Source organism: Erpetoichthys calabaricus, chromosome 7, assembly GCF_900747795.2.
Source record: "Erpetoichthys calabaricus chromosome 7, fErpCal1.3, whole genome shotgun sequence".
Lineage (NCBI taxonomy): Eukaryota > Metazoa > Chordata > Cladistia > Polypteriformes > Polypteridae > Erpetoichthys > Erpetoichthys calabaricus.
In genome coordinates this window covers 186,044,112-186,058,213 of record NC_041400.2, presented here as the reverse complement: position 1 = coordinate 186,058,213, position 14,102 = coordinate 186,044,112, and the positions used below count along the sequence as shown (strand labels likewise).

At 41.5% G+C, this 14,102-nt stretch overlaps 1 protein-coding gene across 1 annotated transcript in view; it reads right to left on the bottom strand.

The window, feature by feature from the left end:
* The window catches only part of chrnb5a (cholinergic receptor, nicotinic, beta 5a), a 164,966-nt gene that overhangs the window by 26,848 nt on the left and 124,016 nt on the right, over window positions 1-14,102 (bottom strand). Inside the window, exon 4 of the mRNA XM_028806029.2 lies at window positions 11,294-11,403. Coding sequence (XP_028661862.2) covers window positions 11,294-11,403 — 110 coding nt within the window. The remainder of the gene's footprint in view (window positions 1-11,293; window positions 11,404-14,102) is intronic.

Below are 14,102 nucleotides of genomic sequence, written 5' to 3'. Positions count from 1 at the left end.
CCCAATATACCCAGCATCTCTACTCTGCACATGTCCAAACCAATGCAATCTCACCTCTCTGACTTTGTCTCCCAACAATCCAACTTGAGCTGACCCTCTAATGTCCTCATTTCTAATCCTGTCCATCCTCATCACACCCAATGCAAATCTTAGCATCTTTAACTCTGCCACCTCCAGCTCTGTCTCCTGCTTTCTGGTCAGTGCCACCGTCTCCAACCCATATAATATAGCTGGTCTCACTACCATCCTGTAGACCTTCCCTTTCACTCTTGCTGATACCCGTCTGTCACAAATTACTCCTGACACTCTTCTCCACCTATTCCACCCTGCCTGCACTCTCTTCTTCACCTGACTGATTTAGGTCATTTATGTTAAGCAGAATGCCCAGTGGAGGCTGGGTGGTCTCATGGCATTGTAACCCCTGCAATTTTTTTTTTTTTTTCTCCAGCCCTCTGGAAATTTTTTTTTGCTTTTTCTGTCCTCCTGGCCATTGGTCCTTACTTTATTCTTTGTTACTTAGTATTGCCTAATTTTTATATTCTTCATCTTGTAAAGCACTTTGAGCTACATCATTTGTATAAAAACGTGCTATAGAAATAAATGTTGTTGTTGTTGCCCACTTTTGCCACCAACTGCTGTCAACCCTATAAAGTTGAGGAATTCCCACCGCTCGAATGCACGAGGGAGTGGTGAGCTCTTATACTTTTTGTAATTTTCTGGATATTTGAACCAGTGCTCTGTTTTTTGACTTTGCTTTGAAGTTGTGATTTGGACTTGTTTGCCTAGGACAGGGGTCCTCAATCACAGTCCTGGATGGCCACAGTGGCTGCAGGTTTTTGCTCCAAACCAATTGCTTAATAAGAAGCACTTATTGCTCAAGTAACACTTCTGTTTCACTTTAGTTGTCTCGCTCGTTAAGATTTTGAACCCCTATTGCTTATTTTAATCTTAAACAGCCATATTCTTGGCTTTTAATTGCTCCTAATTAGCAATAACATGCAAATGACAAAAGAGACCAGCATTTCTCCATTTAGCTTGTTACCATTTACACCTGTGTGTAATTATGCACTATTGGGTTAAATTAAATACTTGGAAGGAAATTGAAGAGGAAAAAGTGAAGGACTGAGAATCACTCATCCATTTTAGCCTTCAAATCATTTTGGATGATATCCTTAGAAAGGGAAAGAAAATCCAGGATATAAGAATTACCTGACATAGCAGAGTTAAGGCACTAACAAGCCATGAAATTAAATTATTGGCAAGAATTGCTTTCTAATTAAGCAACCGGGTTAGAACAAAAACCTGCAGCCACTGCAGCCCTCCAGGACTGTGACTGAGGACCCCTGGCTTAGGACGATGACTTCTGCAATCCAAATTTACATAGAGTAGACTACCAGGAGGTGTACAGGTCCACAAACCCCGGCACAGGCAGATGCAGAGCCCAGTCTTGCCACACAGCATACGTTTATTTTTAGGGGGGGGGGGGCGCTTTCCCCCGTTTCCCACTGGTACAGAACAGTTCACAAGCACAAACACAGCACAATACAACATGGTCCTTCTTTCTTCCTCTCTCATTTTGATCAAATGAAGTTTCTCCTTAATTGTCTTTAATTAGTTGTTAGTAAATTAAAGGAGTGGATGGATGAGAACTACTTGTCTTTAAACGATGATAAAACAGAGATGTTAATTATTGGAGGGAATGACGCTGATCACAACAATATTTTGTCATCATTTAACTCGTCATTTAACTCAGTTGGAATCACCATTAGTTTTACTGAATTAGCCCGCAATCTAAGAATTATCTTTGACTCTAGCATGTGATTTAAAGCACACATTACAAAGTTGTCCAAATCACGTTTCTCCTGTCTTAAAATGTTGGGAAATTAAGGCACTTTCTAAATAAACAGGATTCTGAGAAATTAATTCATGCATTCATTTCTAGTAGGATTGACTAATGCAATGTGTTATTCACCGGATGTTCAAACTGTTCTTTATACAGCCTCCAGTTAATCCAAAATGCTGCTGCAAGAATTATTACAAGAACAAGAAAATACGAACACATAACTCCAGTTCTTAAATACTTACACTGATTAAGTTTAGGGCAGATTTCCAAATTTTCCATTTAACATATAAAGCCTTAAATGGACAAGGTCCGGCTTACTTGTCTGAACTAATCATGACTTACAAACCAGAACGTACTTTAAGATCTCAAGATGCTGGTCTGCTTATGATTCCAAGAATTAATAAAATAACAATGGGAGGTCGAGCTTTTAGTTATAGAGCCCCTAAGCGGAATGTGGAATGGTCTGCCTGCTACTATAAGAGATGTCCCTTCGGTCTCAGCTTTTAAATCCCGGCTGAAGACTCACTACTTCAGTTTAGCACACCCTGACTAGAGCTGCTGAGTAACTATACAGACTGCATCTCTGTTGTTAGTCATTAGCATTAAAATATAAGTAATATGATAGTTAGAATTTGTTACTAATCCTCACCTATTCTGTTTCTCTTCTCAGTGCTCAATGCTCTGTGCAAGACAGGACAGAGCCGACTATACTTCCTTAGAAGGCTGGCATCCTTCAACATCTGCAATAAGATGCTGCAGATGTTCTACCAGATGGTTGTGGAAAGCCCTCTTCTATGCGGTGGTGTGCTGGGGAGGCAGCATAAAGAAGAGGAACGCCTCATGCCTGGACAAACTGTGTGAGGAAGGCAGGCTCTATGGTAGGCATGGAGCTGGACAGTTTGACATCCGTGGCGGAGCGACGGGCGCTGAGCAGACTCCTGTCAATCATAGATAATCCACTGCATCCACTGAACAGGATCATCTCCAGACAGAGGAGCAGCTTCAGCGACAGACTGCTGTCACCGTCCTGCTCCACTGACAGACTGAGGAGATCGTTCCTCCCCCACACTATGCGACTCTTCAATTCCACCTGGGGGGGGGGGGGGGGGGGGACGTTAACATTAAACAAACTTACTGTCTGTTATACCTGCATTGTTATCACTCTTTAATTTAATATTGTTTTTTATCAGTATGCTGCTGCTGGAGTATGTGAATTTCCCCTTGGGATTAATAAAGTATCTATCTATCTATCTATCTATCTATCTATCTATCTATCTATCTATCTATCTATCTATCTATCTATCTATCTATCTATCTATCTATCTATCTATCTATCTATCTATCTATCTATCAAACAAATGTGGCACTTGGTGCCACGGCCCACCTGCCAAGTTGTTTTGCCTGCCTAAGGTAAAGTCATCTCTGATGGTGGATCGCAAGCAATTGTGGGATAGAGGGGTCCTTTCATTGGATTGGCTGGCCCCTAGCACTGACTCAGCTGTGAAATAGCCAATTGTGGGAGGCAGCTTGATGGCTGAGATCTCCAGGAATCTAAACAAATCCAAATCATATTATGTGATATCATCGACTGTTAAATTCTGCTCTGTACTTGTAAAATTTTTATTTTTATACTGTATTGAGGATTTATTCTGTTCTGTGTATTGTATTGTATTGACCCCCTTCTTTTTGACACCCACTGCACACGCAACCTACCTGGGAAGGTGTCTCAGTTTGAAACTACCTTTCCAAGGTTTCTTCCATTTTTCCCTACTAGGTTTTTTTGGGAGTTTTTCCTTGTCTTCTTAGAGAGTCAAGGCTGGGGGGCTGTAAAGAGGCAGGGCCTGTTAAAGCCCATTGCGGCACTCCTTTTGTTATTTTGGGCATTACAAAAATAAATTCTATTGTATTGTATTGTATTTTAACATACAGTAAGAGAGGTGCATATGAAATTATTCATGTTGATTTTTCAGAAGGTTGTTGGTAAGTTACCACATGAAAGGTTAGGGATCAAACTTAAAGAAGTAAGAATTCAAGGCACTCTCTGTAGGTGGGTCCAAAATTGGCTCAAACAAAGGGTAACGGGAGATGTTAAAAGTGGAGTCCTTCAGGGATCTTCTTTTTTTAAAATACATAAACAATATGGACAAGAATGTAATCAATACATTGGTTAGTTTTAAGGTCAAAAATCAGCTGAATTTTTACAAAGAAACTTGGACAGCATACAGTGCTGTGACGCCCCCTACTGGTCACACAATATATATATATATATATATATATATATATATATATATATATATATATATATATATATCCATCCATCCATTTTCCAACCCGCTGAATCCGAACACAGGGTCACGGGGGTCTGCTGGAGCCAATCCAGCCAACACAGGGCACAAGGCAGGAAACAATCACGGGCAGGGTGCCAACCCACCGCAGGACACACACAAACACACCCACACACCAAGCACACACTAGGGCCAATTTAGAATCGCCAATCCACCTAACCTGCATGTCTTTGGACTGTGGGAGGAAACCGGAGCGCCCGGAGGAAACCCACGCAGACACAGGGAGAACATGCAAACTCCACGCAGGGAGGACCCGGGAAGCGAACCCAGGTCCCCAGATCACCCAACTGTGAGGCAGCAGCGCTACCCACTGCGCCACCATGCCGCCCATATATATATATATATATATATATAATATATATATATATATATATATATATATATATATATATATATATATATATATTTATTTATTTATTTGGATAGCATACAGACTTGTGCAGCTCTGTGGTAGCTGAATGAACTATTTATGACCATGTTGGCCTGTGTAAAGAAACTATTCTTATATCTATTCATTCTGGCATAGTTTAATCTGTAATGCTTGGCAGAAGGAAGAAATTCAAAGAGATTGTGGGCTGCATGTGAGGAGCCAGTTATGAATTTTCGCTGCCCATTTCATGACTGTGGAATAGCACAGGTCCTATAAAGCAAGAAGACTAATGTCAATGATCTTTTCACATGACCTGACTATTTGTTCTTGCCTGTTTTTTGTCATATGTAGTCGCATATCCAAACCACACTGTGATGTCAAGGATGTGCTGAGAACACACAAGATAACTGAGTTGTGGAACAGAACCTGCAGCTCCTGTGGTAGACTGAACTCTCTCAGCTGTTGTACGAAGTACATCTGCTGCTGTGGCTTTTTGAGAACGGACTCTAAATTGATATTTCATTTCAAGTCCCATGAGATTATGGGTCCCAGAACTGACACATTATTACTAAGTACAGTGAGAGGAGATAATATTGAGGGGACCCTCCTAAAGTCCACTGTCATCTCCACAGATTTGAGCGTGTTCAGCTCCAGATTGAAACTGTCAGATGTCCTTCAAGCACTCAAGACACTGAAGACTAATAAAACCACTAACTGTATTGAAAGAAATGAAAGATGTCATCTATAAACCGGTATCTGGCATATTTCAGCACTCACTTAAGATGGGAGAAATACCTGAAGACTGGAAAGTTGCAAATGTGACTGCAATCTTCAAGAAGGGAGACAAAATGGATATGATCATTACAGACCAACAAGTCTTACTTCTTTACTATGAAAAGTTACGGAAACTATAAGAAATACATCAGAAAATTATCTAAATAAAAATAATATACTAAACAGCAGCCAGCATGGGTTTATGAGAAGAAGGTCCTTCAAACCAATTTTTTAGAATTTTTTGAAGAACAGTTGATAAAACAAAGCATAAGCCACAATTAACTTAGACTTTCAAAAAGCCTCTGACTCCATCCTACACTAAAGATTAATTCTGAAACTAGAAACTGTCATCATCAGAGATAACCTACAAAACTGCATCTCTAGTTCTGAATCATCTTTTGACCAGTTTGCTCAGTAGGCAAAGTGAAACTGGAGTCCAACAGAGGAACTTTAATGTCCTTCGGGTAAGCTAACAAAAGCCTTGCAAAGATTTTCATGAGCACAATTGTCAAAGCAACAGGCCTGTAAGTCATTCAGTCCTGTCCTGGAGGATGTTTTTTTAGGATTGGTATCATTAAGATCTGAAGATGCCGGTCTGCTTATAACTCGAAGGATTAATAAAATAGCAGTGGGACTATGTTAGGACTATAGTGGGACTATGATGTTTGCTGATGATATTGTGATCTGTAGCGAGAGTAGGGAGCAGGTGGAGGAGACCCTGGAGAGGTGGATATTTGCTCTAGAGAGGAGAGGAATGAAGGTCAGCAGGACCACCATGACAGAATACATATATTTGAATGAGATGGAGGTCAGTGGAATGGTGAGAATGCAGGGAGTAGAGTTGGCGAAGGTGGATGAGTTTAAATACTTGGGATCAACAGTTCAGAGTAACGGGGATTGTGATAGAGAGGTGAAAAAGAGAGTGCAGGCAGGGTGGAGTGGGTGGAGAAGAGTGTCAGGAGTGATTTGTGACAGACGGGTATCAGCAGGAGTGAAAGGGAAGGTCGACAGGACGGTAGTGAGACCAGCTATGTTAAATGGGCTGGAGACGGTGGCACTGACCAGAAAATCAATACAAACAAATAAAAAAATGAGGACAGGAAGATATGGAAAAAAATTATCTGCTGTGGCAACCCCTAATGGGAACAGTGGAAAAAAATGAAGAAGCAGAATAAAATAGCAGTGGGAGGTCAAACTTTTAGTTACAGGGCCCCGAAGATGTGGAATGGTCTGTCTCCTACTATAAGAGGAGCCCCTTCAGTCTCACCTTTTCAATCAGGCTGAAGACTCACAACTTTAGTTTAGCATACCCTGACTAGAGCTGCTGATTAACTGCATCTCTGTCTATTAGTCATTAGTACTAAAACATAAGTAGTATTATAATCTGTTACTAGCGTTCACCTAATCTGATTCTCTTCTCAGTGCTCGCATGTGGCACTTGCTGCCACTGCTGTACTGCCAAGTTGCTTGCCTGCCTGTGGAAACGTCATCTCAGATAAAGGAGCACAAAACACAGGGCCTGTTAAAGCCCATTGCAGCACTCCCTGTGTGATTTTGGGCTTATACAAGAAATACATTGTTCTTGCTGTTGTTGTTATTGTGGCTTGTTTGATTTGTTTGTTTCTATAAGATTCTGCATACTGTAGCAGAATGGACACCAGTTAAAACCACAAATTATCCAAAGAAAGGTCCTTAACAGTAATTAAAATAAGAACTCGTAACAGCAGATAAAATGCAGTAGTATTAAGGTGTTACCGTATTTTTTCTCTTACAATTCAGTCCCGCTCACTTTCTACAAATATGCAATAAATATACATAATGGCTTAAAATGGTCCAGAAAGAAATAAACAAAATAAAGTGCCACAGACTATATCTTTAAGCTTGAAGATCTAAAGTACATTTACTCCTACCAGTTTAAACATTCACATAGTCAGGCACAACCTTTTTTCATAATTATTTAATATGCACCCTGGCGCCTGCCCCAAATGAGCAGTCGACTGTACTAACATCTCATTATTGACAGACATTGCATATTCATGTAATGTTAGACAGAGCTGCTAGTTTGGTGGACAAGAGGATAAACTCCATTGAGCCATTCCAGATAGCAAATAACATTAGGCTCAACAAACAGTGTATAACCTAGCAACTATAAAATGATATCACACACATGCATCATTCAAAACCCTGTATCCGTGTGCACCTGGAAGTAAACCAGGAAAGAAGTTGAAAGTCTCCTCACTGCAGAGGGCTCTTTGACTTTAGAGTAGGAGGAAAAGCTTGAGAAAAGGTTTACTGATGGAAGCACTGGAGGACAGGATCATTAGAAAGAGAGATAGCTAGAGTCAGATAGGCAGGCAGGGAGACGTTTGAAATGAAGAAGAGCTCATTGTGTTTCTCTGTTGTCGACTAGCCTTGGCTGAAAAGTTATACTAATGGAAAGACAGTTAGGCTCCACTTCACTGTGTTGTAGAATTCTACAACAAATGGATGAATTTGCCAGTTTCGTCCATCAGTTTACAGTCAATAACCCATAATGACAAACTGAGAAGTTTTCAGAATTTTCCTAATTTCTTAAACTTGGGGGCTTCGCTCACCAACCCCCAGCAGTGGGAGCATCTCGCAGCTGAGCTGCTCAATGGACGTCAGGGAGCTTCTCCATTACAGAATGCGACGGTATATAGAAGAGTATATGGAGCGTGGGAGAGGACCGTTTGGTCCTTAGTTGTTATAGATAGAAAATCAGTTGCTTGAGTATTTCACTACAATTCTCTATTTTAAATACCAATAAATAATAAAACATATCAAAAAGTAAAACAAAAGTAAAACATCACAAAAAGTAAATAAAAAATTAAATTACATTAACAGCTTGTGAAAAACAATATTATGAATTACTTTGTCCTCTAAGTTATATTCTAATAATGTTGTTTTTTTTGCATTTCTGTTTGCATATTGTTCAGGATATTTTTCTCTTTTTTGTTTATTGGACAATTCTCTTTGTTCTTGATTTTTATTATATGATCTAAAATTCGACGTACTTGAATAGATAATTTGCTTTTCTGCCTTGCCATTATAACTGAATGCATTGAAGGCCGATTTCGCAAGAACTGAGAGTGTCACCGGGTGGTACAACGAGAGGATGTGCGCAGTAGGAGTAACGATGGGGCAAGCAGTGTGGAGGGGAGTGGTCAAGGCTGAATAACGTGGACGTGACGGAAAACTATATATATGTCTGTATATATATATAAAACCAATGTCTGCCTGTCTGTCTGTCTGCTTTTCATGAGAGAACTACTTAACGGATTTAGATCGGGTTTTTTTCTATAATTTGCTTGAACATTCCGGTTGATTTTTGCAACTTCTCTCACAGCACTAAGTATCATAGCTCAGTTGTGGTACCGATTTATTTGCGTGAATCCGAGAGAGAGGCTGTTGGCTGACGGGAGGGGTAAACGTGACGTCAGGAGTAGGGAGTGAGCAGGGCCCTCCTCACTGTCCCGTTTCACTACTACGCGGGGGACAGTTAGTATATACTGTATATAAAATCTAATGTCTGTCTGTCTGCCTGCCTGTCTGCCTGCCTGCCTGCCTGCCTGCCTGTCTGTCTGTCTGTCTGTCTGTCTGACTGTCTGTCTGTCTGTCTGTCCAGTTTTCACGAGAGAACTACCTAACGGATTTAGATCTTTTTCTTTCTACAATTTGCTTGAACATTCCGGTTGATTTTGCGACCTCTCTCACTGTGCTAATTATCATAGTTTACTTGTGGTACCGATTTATTTGCACAAATCTGAGAGAGACGCTGCGGGCCAAGGGGAGGAGGGTGGGGCCTTCCTCACTCACAAGCCAGCCTCCATTCGAGTCAGTCTACTTCTTGCCACGGTTTGAAGCGTACCTTGCCTCCACTTAGCTAGCTGTACCTGTTTATTCAGCAGACATTATCATCTACAGATTGTTAAGGAATACCGTTTACCGTTTTTGACAGAGAGATCAGAGCTACATGTGTTTTAAAGGGAGATATCATGGCCACGTGCTCTTCTCACCACGTGGGGGGTGCTCTCCCGTCAGACCTGAACACAATCAGATACAGTGCCAATGTTTGATGTAGGAACGTACCTAACTTCCGCTTGGCCAGACATACCTTCCCAACTTTTTACATTTTTGGCAAAGAGATCACAGCTACATTCTGTGGCGGAAGTGCTGCAGCACAGGGTTCCAACACAGTCCAAGTACCCTCTGGTGGTAGTCACGGGCCCCAGCAAGGTGGAACTACCAAGCTCCAAACTCATGATCGTACAGCGAGCCAGGACGGCTGCTCTCTAGTGTTCCGGGGAAGGTAATGCCCAGAAGAATCTCTCCTCCGGTCCTTCTGATGCAGGGGTGTCCTGGCCGGAAAAGGGTTTCAACCACTCTTCACAACTTACATCCATCTGTCCATCCATTATCCAACCCGCTATATCCTAACTACAGGGTCACGGAGGTCTGCTGCAGCCAATCACAGCCAACACAACACAGGGCTTAAGGCAGGAAACAAACTCCAGGCAGGGCACCAGCCCACCGCAGGGCACACACCCACACACCAAGCACACACTAGGGACAATTTAGAATCGCCAATGCACCTAACTTGCATGTCTTTGGACTGTGGGAGGAAACCCACGCAGACACGGGAGGACCCGGGAAGCAAACCCAGGTCTCCTAACTGCAAGGCAGCAGCGGTACCACTGCGCCACTGTGCCACCCCACAACTTACATGAATGTGAGATTTCAGTTTGTGATTTTTAATAAATTTGCAAACCTCTTTGAAAACACTTGTTTACTTTGTCATTATGGGTTACTGAGTACAGATTGGTGGCAAAAATGGTTAAGTTATCCTTCGCTGTATATTCAGGGGGAGCAGCCATGAACTGTGCAATATTTCGCCCTGGATGCTAGATGGCCGCCCCCCTGGGTTGGAGCGGTGCCTCGGTTTCCCGCTGGGCTCCATGGGACTTGGAGTTGGGAGCAGACCTGTTGGGTCCCGCAGGCTCCACCAGGGGGTGCTGCAGCTGGGACTCCTGAGCCCATATGGGCCACCCGGAAGTGCAGCCAGAACTCGGCAGTCAACCACATGGAGCACTTCCGACTATAAAAGGGGCCAGCAGCCACCACTCCAAGGGCCAGAGTCAGGAGGAGGAGGGCAAAGTTTGGAGGAGGAGGAGTGGTGATGCCGAAGGAGAGTGTTTTGTGTTTGTGTTTTGGGTGTTTTGTCCACATGAGACTGTGTTGTGCAAGTTTGGGTGCTGGGGAAGACGTGCCCCACAGGTGAAGAAAAATAAAAGGCTTTCTTGGTTTTATATGCACCTCCAGTGTGAGTCTGTGTCGGGTCAGGTGCCTATATAGTGCCTTGTTACACCATTTAAAATGAAATCTTCAACACAATAAAGTGTACAAAAAATGAAGGGATCTAAATTATTTCTGAATCAACTGTACGTTAACCTGCATTTTTAAACAAATATGTGTCCTTATGTGAATGTATTATGTAATTAGTAAAGTTTGTAGTTTGCATTTAACTTGAAACTCATTACAGTGCTCTGAAACTGCACCCTGTGAAGTGAGCTATATAAAAAAAAAAATCAAAGAAAGGAAACTGAACTGTGTCTGACAGGTGGGCAAGAGAGCAAGCCACTACACCTGAAAGAGGAGATAGATAGATAGATAGATAGATAGATAGATAGATAGATAGATAGATAGATAGATAGATAGATAGATAGATAGATAGATAGATAGATAGATAGATAGATAGATAGATAGATAGATAGATAGATAGATAGATAGATGATAGCATCAAATAATACATTCATATTCTTACATCTGCCAGAAAGCTTTATATTAACCACTTTTTACTGGAAAATTGATCTGATTATCTGAAGGAAGAGCTGTTGAATTGTAAATGTACAAACTAGTATTCAATGATTAGACTCCACTTACTTATTATAGAGAACAATGTCAGGAAGCCAGATGTGTTGTGAAGGTATTCTGAGTTTTTTAATACCATCATACTCCTGGGGGTCCCACACCAAACGATAATCATTCCACTCCTGTGTAAGTAAATCCAAGCTGGTGAATTAAGACAAAGATTTATGGACACACTACAAAGCACCTTCCTGTAAATAAAGTTCATATATTTTACAAAAAATGTCAAACATTCAATGAAAAATATAAATGAACACTTGATAAAGTTGTAAATACTTATAAAGTACAGAAAGTCAGAAATTAACGCAGGAAGCTTTACACAGCTATATAACATAACTGTATATTAATGTACTCTATTACAAAATTATATATATATATATATATATATATATATATATATATATTACTGCGGTGGGCTGCGCCCTGCTCAGGGTTTGTTTCCTGCCGTGTGCCCTGTAATTGGCTGGGATTGGCTCCAGCAGACCCCCGTGACCCTGTGTTCAGATATAGTGGGTTGGATAATGGATGGATGGATTTATGTATATATATATATATATATATATATATATATATATATATACACCAGTAACAGCACACTGTACGATAACATGCAGTTAATACACTTGACTTGAGCATTCCTAGTTTTCATCCTCTTTCTCTGTATGTTTAGCATTTGTTTGCTCAGAGGTTGATGTGCTTGCTACTTCCTGAGCGGTTCTTCTTTTCTCCACCCTAGCAGCCCGCTTCTTCTCTTCTTTCGTCGGCATCTTTTCACGTTAAAACTGATTAAGTCAGTGCTTGTGTTGCAATTACTTAGTATGTTTTCTTTCATTTTTCACTTAAGCTGGCACTTAAGTGTTGAATCTGCCTCAAGAATGACTTAAGATATGAAGAGGTAGGGGAAGTGATAGGGAAGGTGGTAGGGAATAAAAACCGTGCCCATACGCATGTGCCACACGGCCGCCCTGCTGCCGAGAGTTGATTCTACAATAAAATAAAAAAAAGTAAAAAGAGGAAAAACCTTGATGGTCAATCATCACCCCGAAAGTGGACAGTAGATGTCACGTAGTATATGTGTACCAAATTTCAGGTCAATCGGTCAAATGGTTTGCGAGCCACAGGAGATTTAACATCCTGGACAGACACACAGACAGCCATGGTAGTGTATTATATTAGAAGATATATATATATATATACTAGACAAAGATCCTGTTTCGACAACGTAAGATGAAACGGGCATGAGTGGAATAGTGAGTAATAAGTATAAGCACCACAAACCTGATATAGGTTTATTGAATGAATGCGTAATTAGGCCTGGAGATGTAGTCGAAATCGCCTTTCAGGCCTCTAGAACTTTAATGGAAGTTGCCTTTCTCTTTGAGTTTTTGCAGCCGTAAATCCGCCACCTGCCGCAATGTTGGTCGAAGTCGCCTTTCTCTTTGCATTTTTGCTGACGTAAATCTGCTGCCTGCCGCGATGTCGGTCTCTTAAGGTTTTTCGGGCAGCTGCACAGAAGGCGACTGCGCATTCGGCTTCGGACATGCGCAGAAGTGGACTGCGCATTCGGCTTCAGACGGACCCTGCTGCGATGTTGGTCGAAGTCGCCTTTCTCTTTGCATTTTTGCTAACGTAAATCTGCCGCCTGCCGCGATGTCGGCCTCGTAAGGTTTTTCGGGCAGCTGCGCAGAAGGCGACTGCGCAGAAGGCTTCGGACATGCGCAGAAGTGGATTGCGCATTCGGCTTCGGACGGACCCTGCTGCGATGTTGGTCGAAGTCGCCTTTCTCTTTGAATTTTCACGGCCGTAAATCCGCTGCCTGCCGCAATATTGGTCGAAGTCGCCTTTCTCTTTGAATTTTCGTGGTCGTAAATCCGCCGCCTGCCGCGATGTCGGTCTCGTAAGGTTTTTCGGGCAGCTGCGCAGAAGGCGATTGCGTATTCGACTTCGGACATGCGCAGAAGGCGACGTGCGCAGAAGGCAACTGCACATTTGGCTTCGGATGGACGTGAGTGAGTGAGTGAGTGAGTGAGTGAGTGAGTGAGTGAGTGAGTGAGTGAGTGAGTGAGTGAGGAGACTGGCAAATTATATATAAGATATATACTGTATATACGGTATGTCCCTTTTAAACAAATTGAGAAAAATTATCTTTTTGTACCAAATGCAACAAAGAATACTAAAATCATTAACAATATAAAATTTGTCAGATTCTTTAAATCGCTATGGAAACATATGAATTATTATAATAAATGTATAAAATACTTTTTCAGAAATATTTTTTTTGTTTTGTTTGTGAAGTTTTACTTATCTGGCAAATAGCTGTTCCCCGTGGCTCTGCTCGCATAGTAGTGATAAAGGACAAACTTTAAAAATCAATAAACAAAAAGGTATAAGCAGAGGCTATAGTTTTGATGCGGTGAAGCAAATCATCAAACTTAAATGCAGACATACGAAAGTATTCATGATGTATTTCCTTCATCCATTTCTCTCGTAGGCAATGCAGGTGTTGCATATTCCCCGTTGTAATGACGCGATACATTTAAAAGTCTCACATACCATCTTCTGTGTCGCTGTTGCCGTCTTTTTTTTTTGCACCTTCGCAACAGCATCAGAATGCAAAGAATTTTTATCTTCAGCATCTATTCTTCCCTCAACTCACAAGAAAGCAAATCCAGGGGCCTCATGTATAAACGGTGCATACGCAGAAAAATGTTACATGCGCCTGTTTCCACGCTCACTTCAAGGTGTATAAAAACTAAACTTGACATAAAGCCACCAGCCTTAACCAGTGCGTACTTAACTTTCCACTTGGTTTTGTAAACTGGCG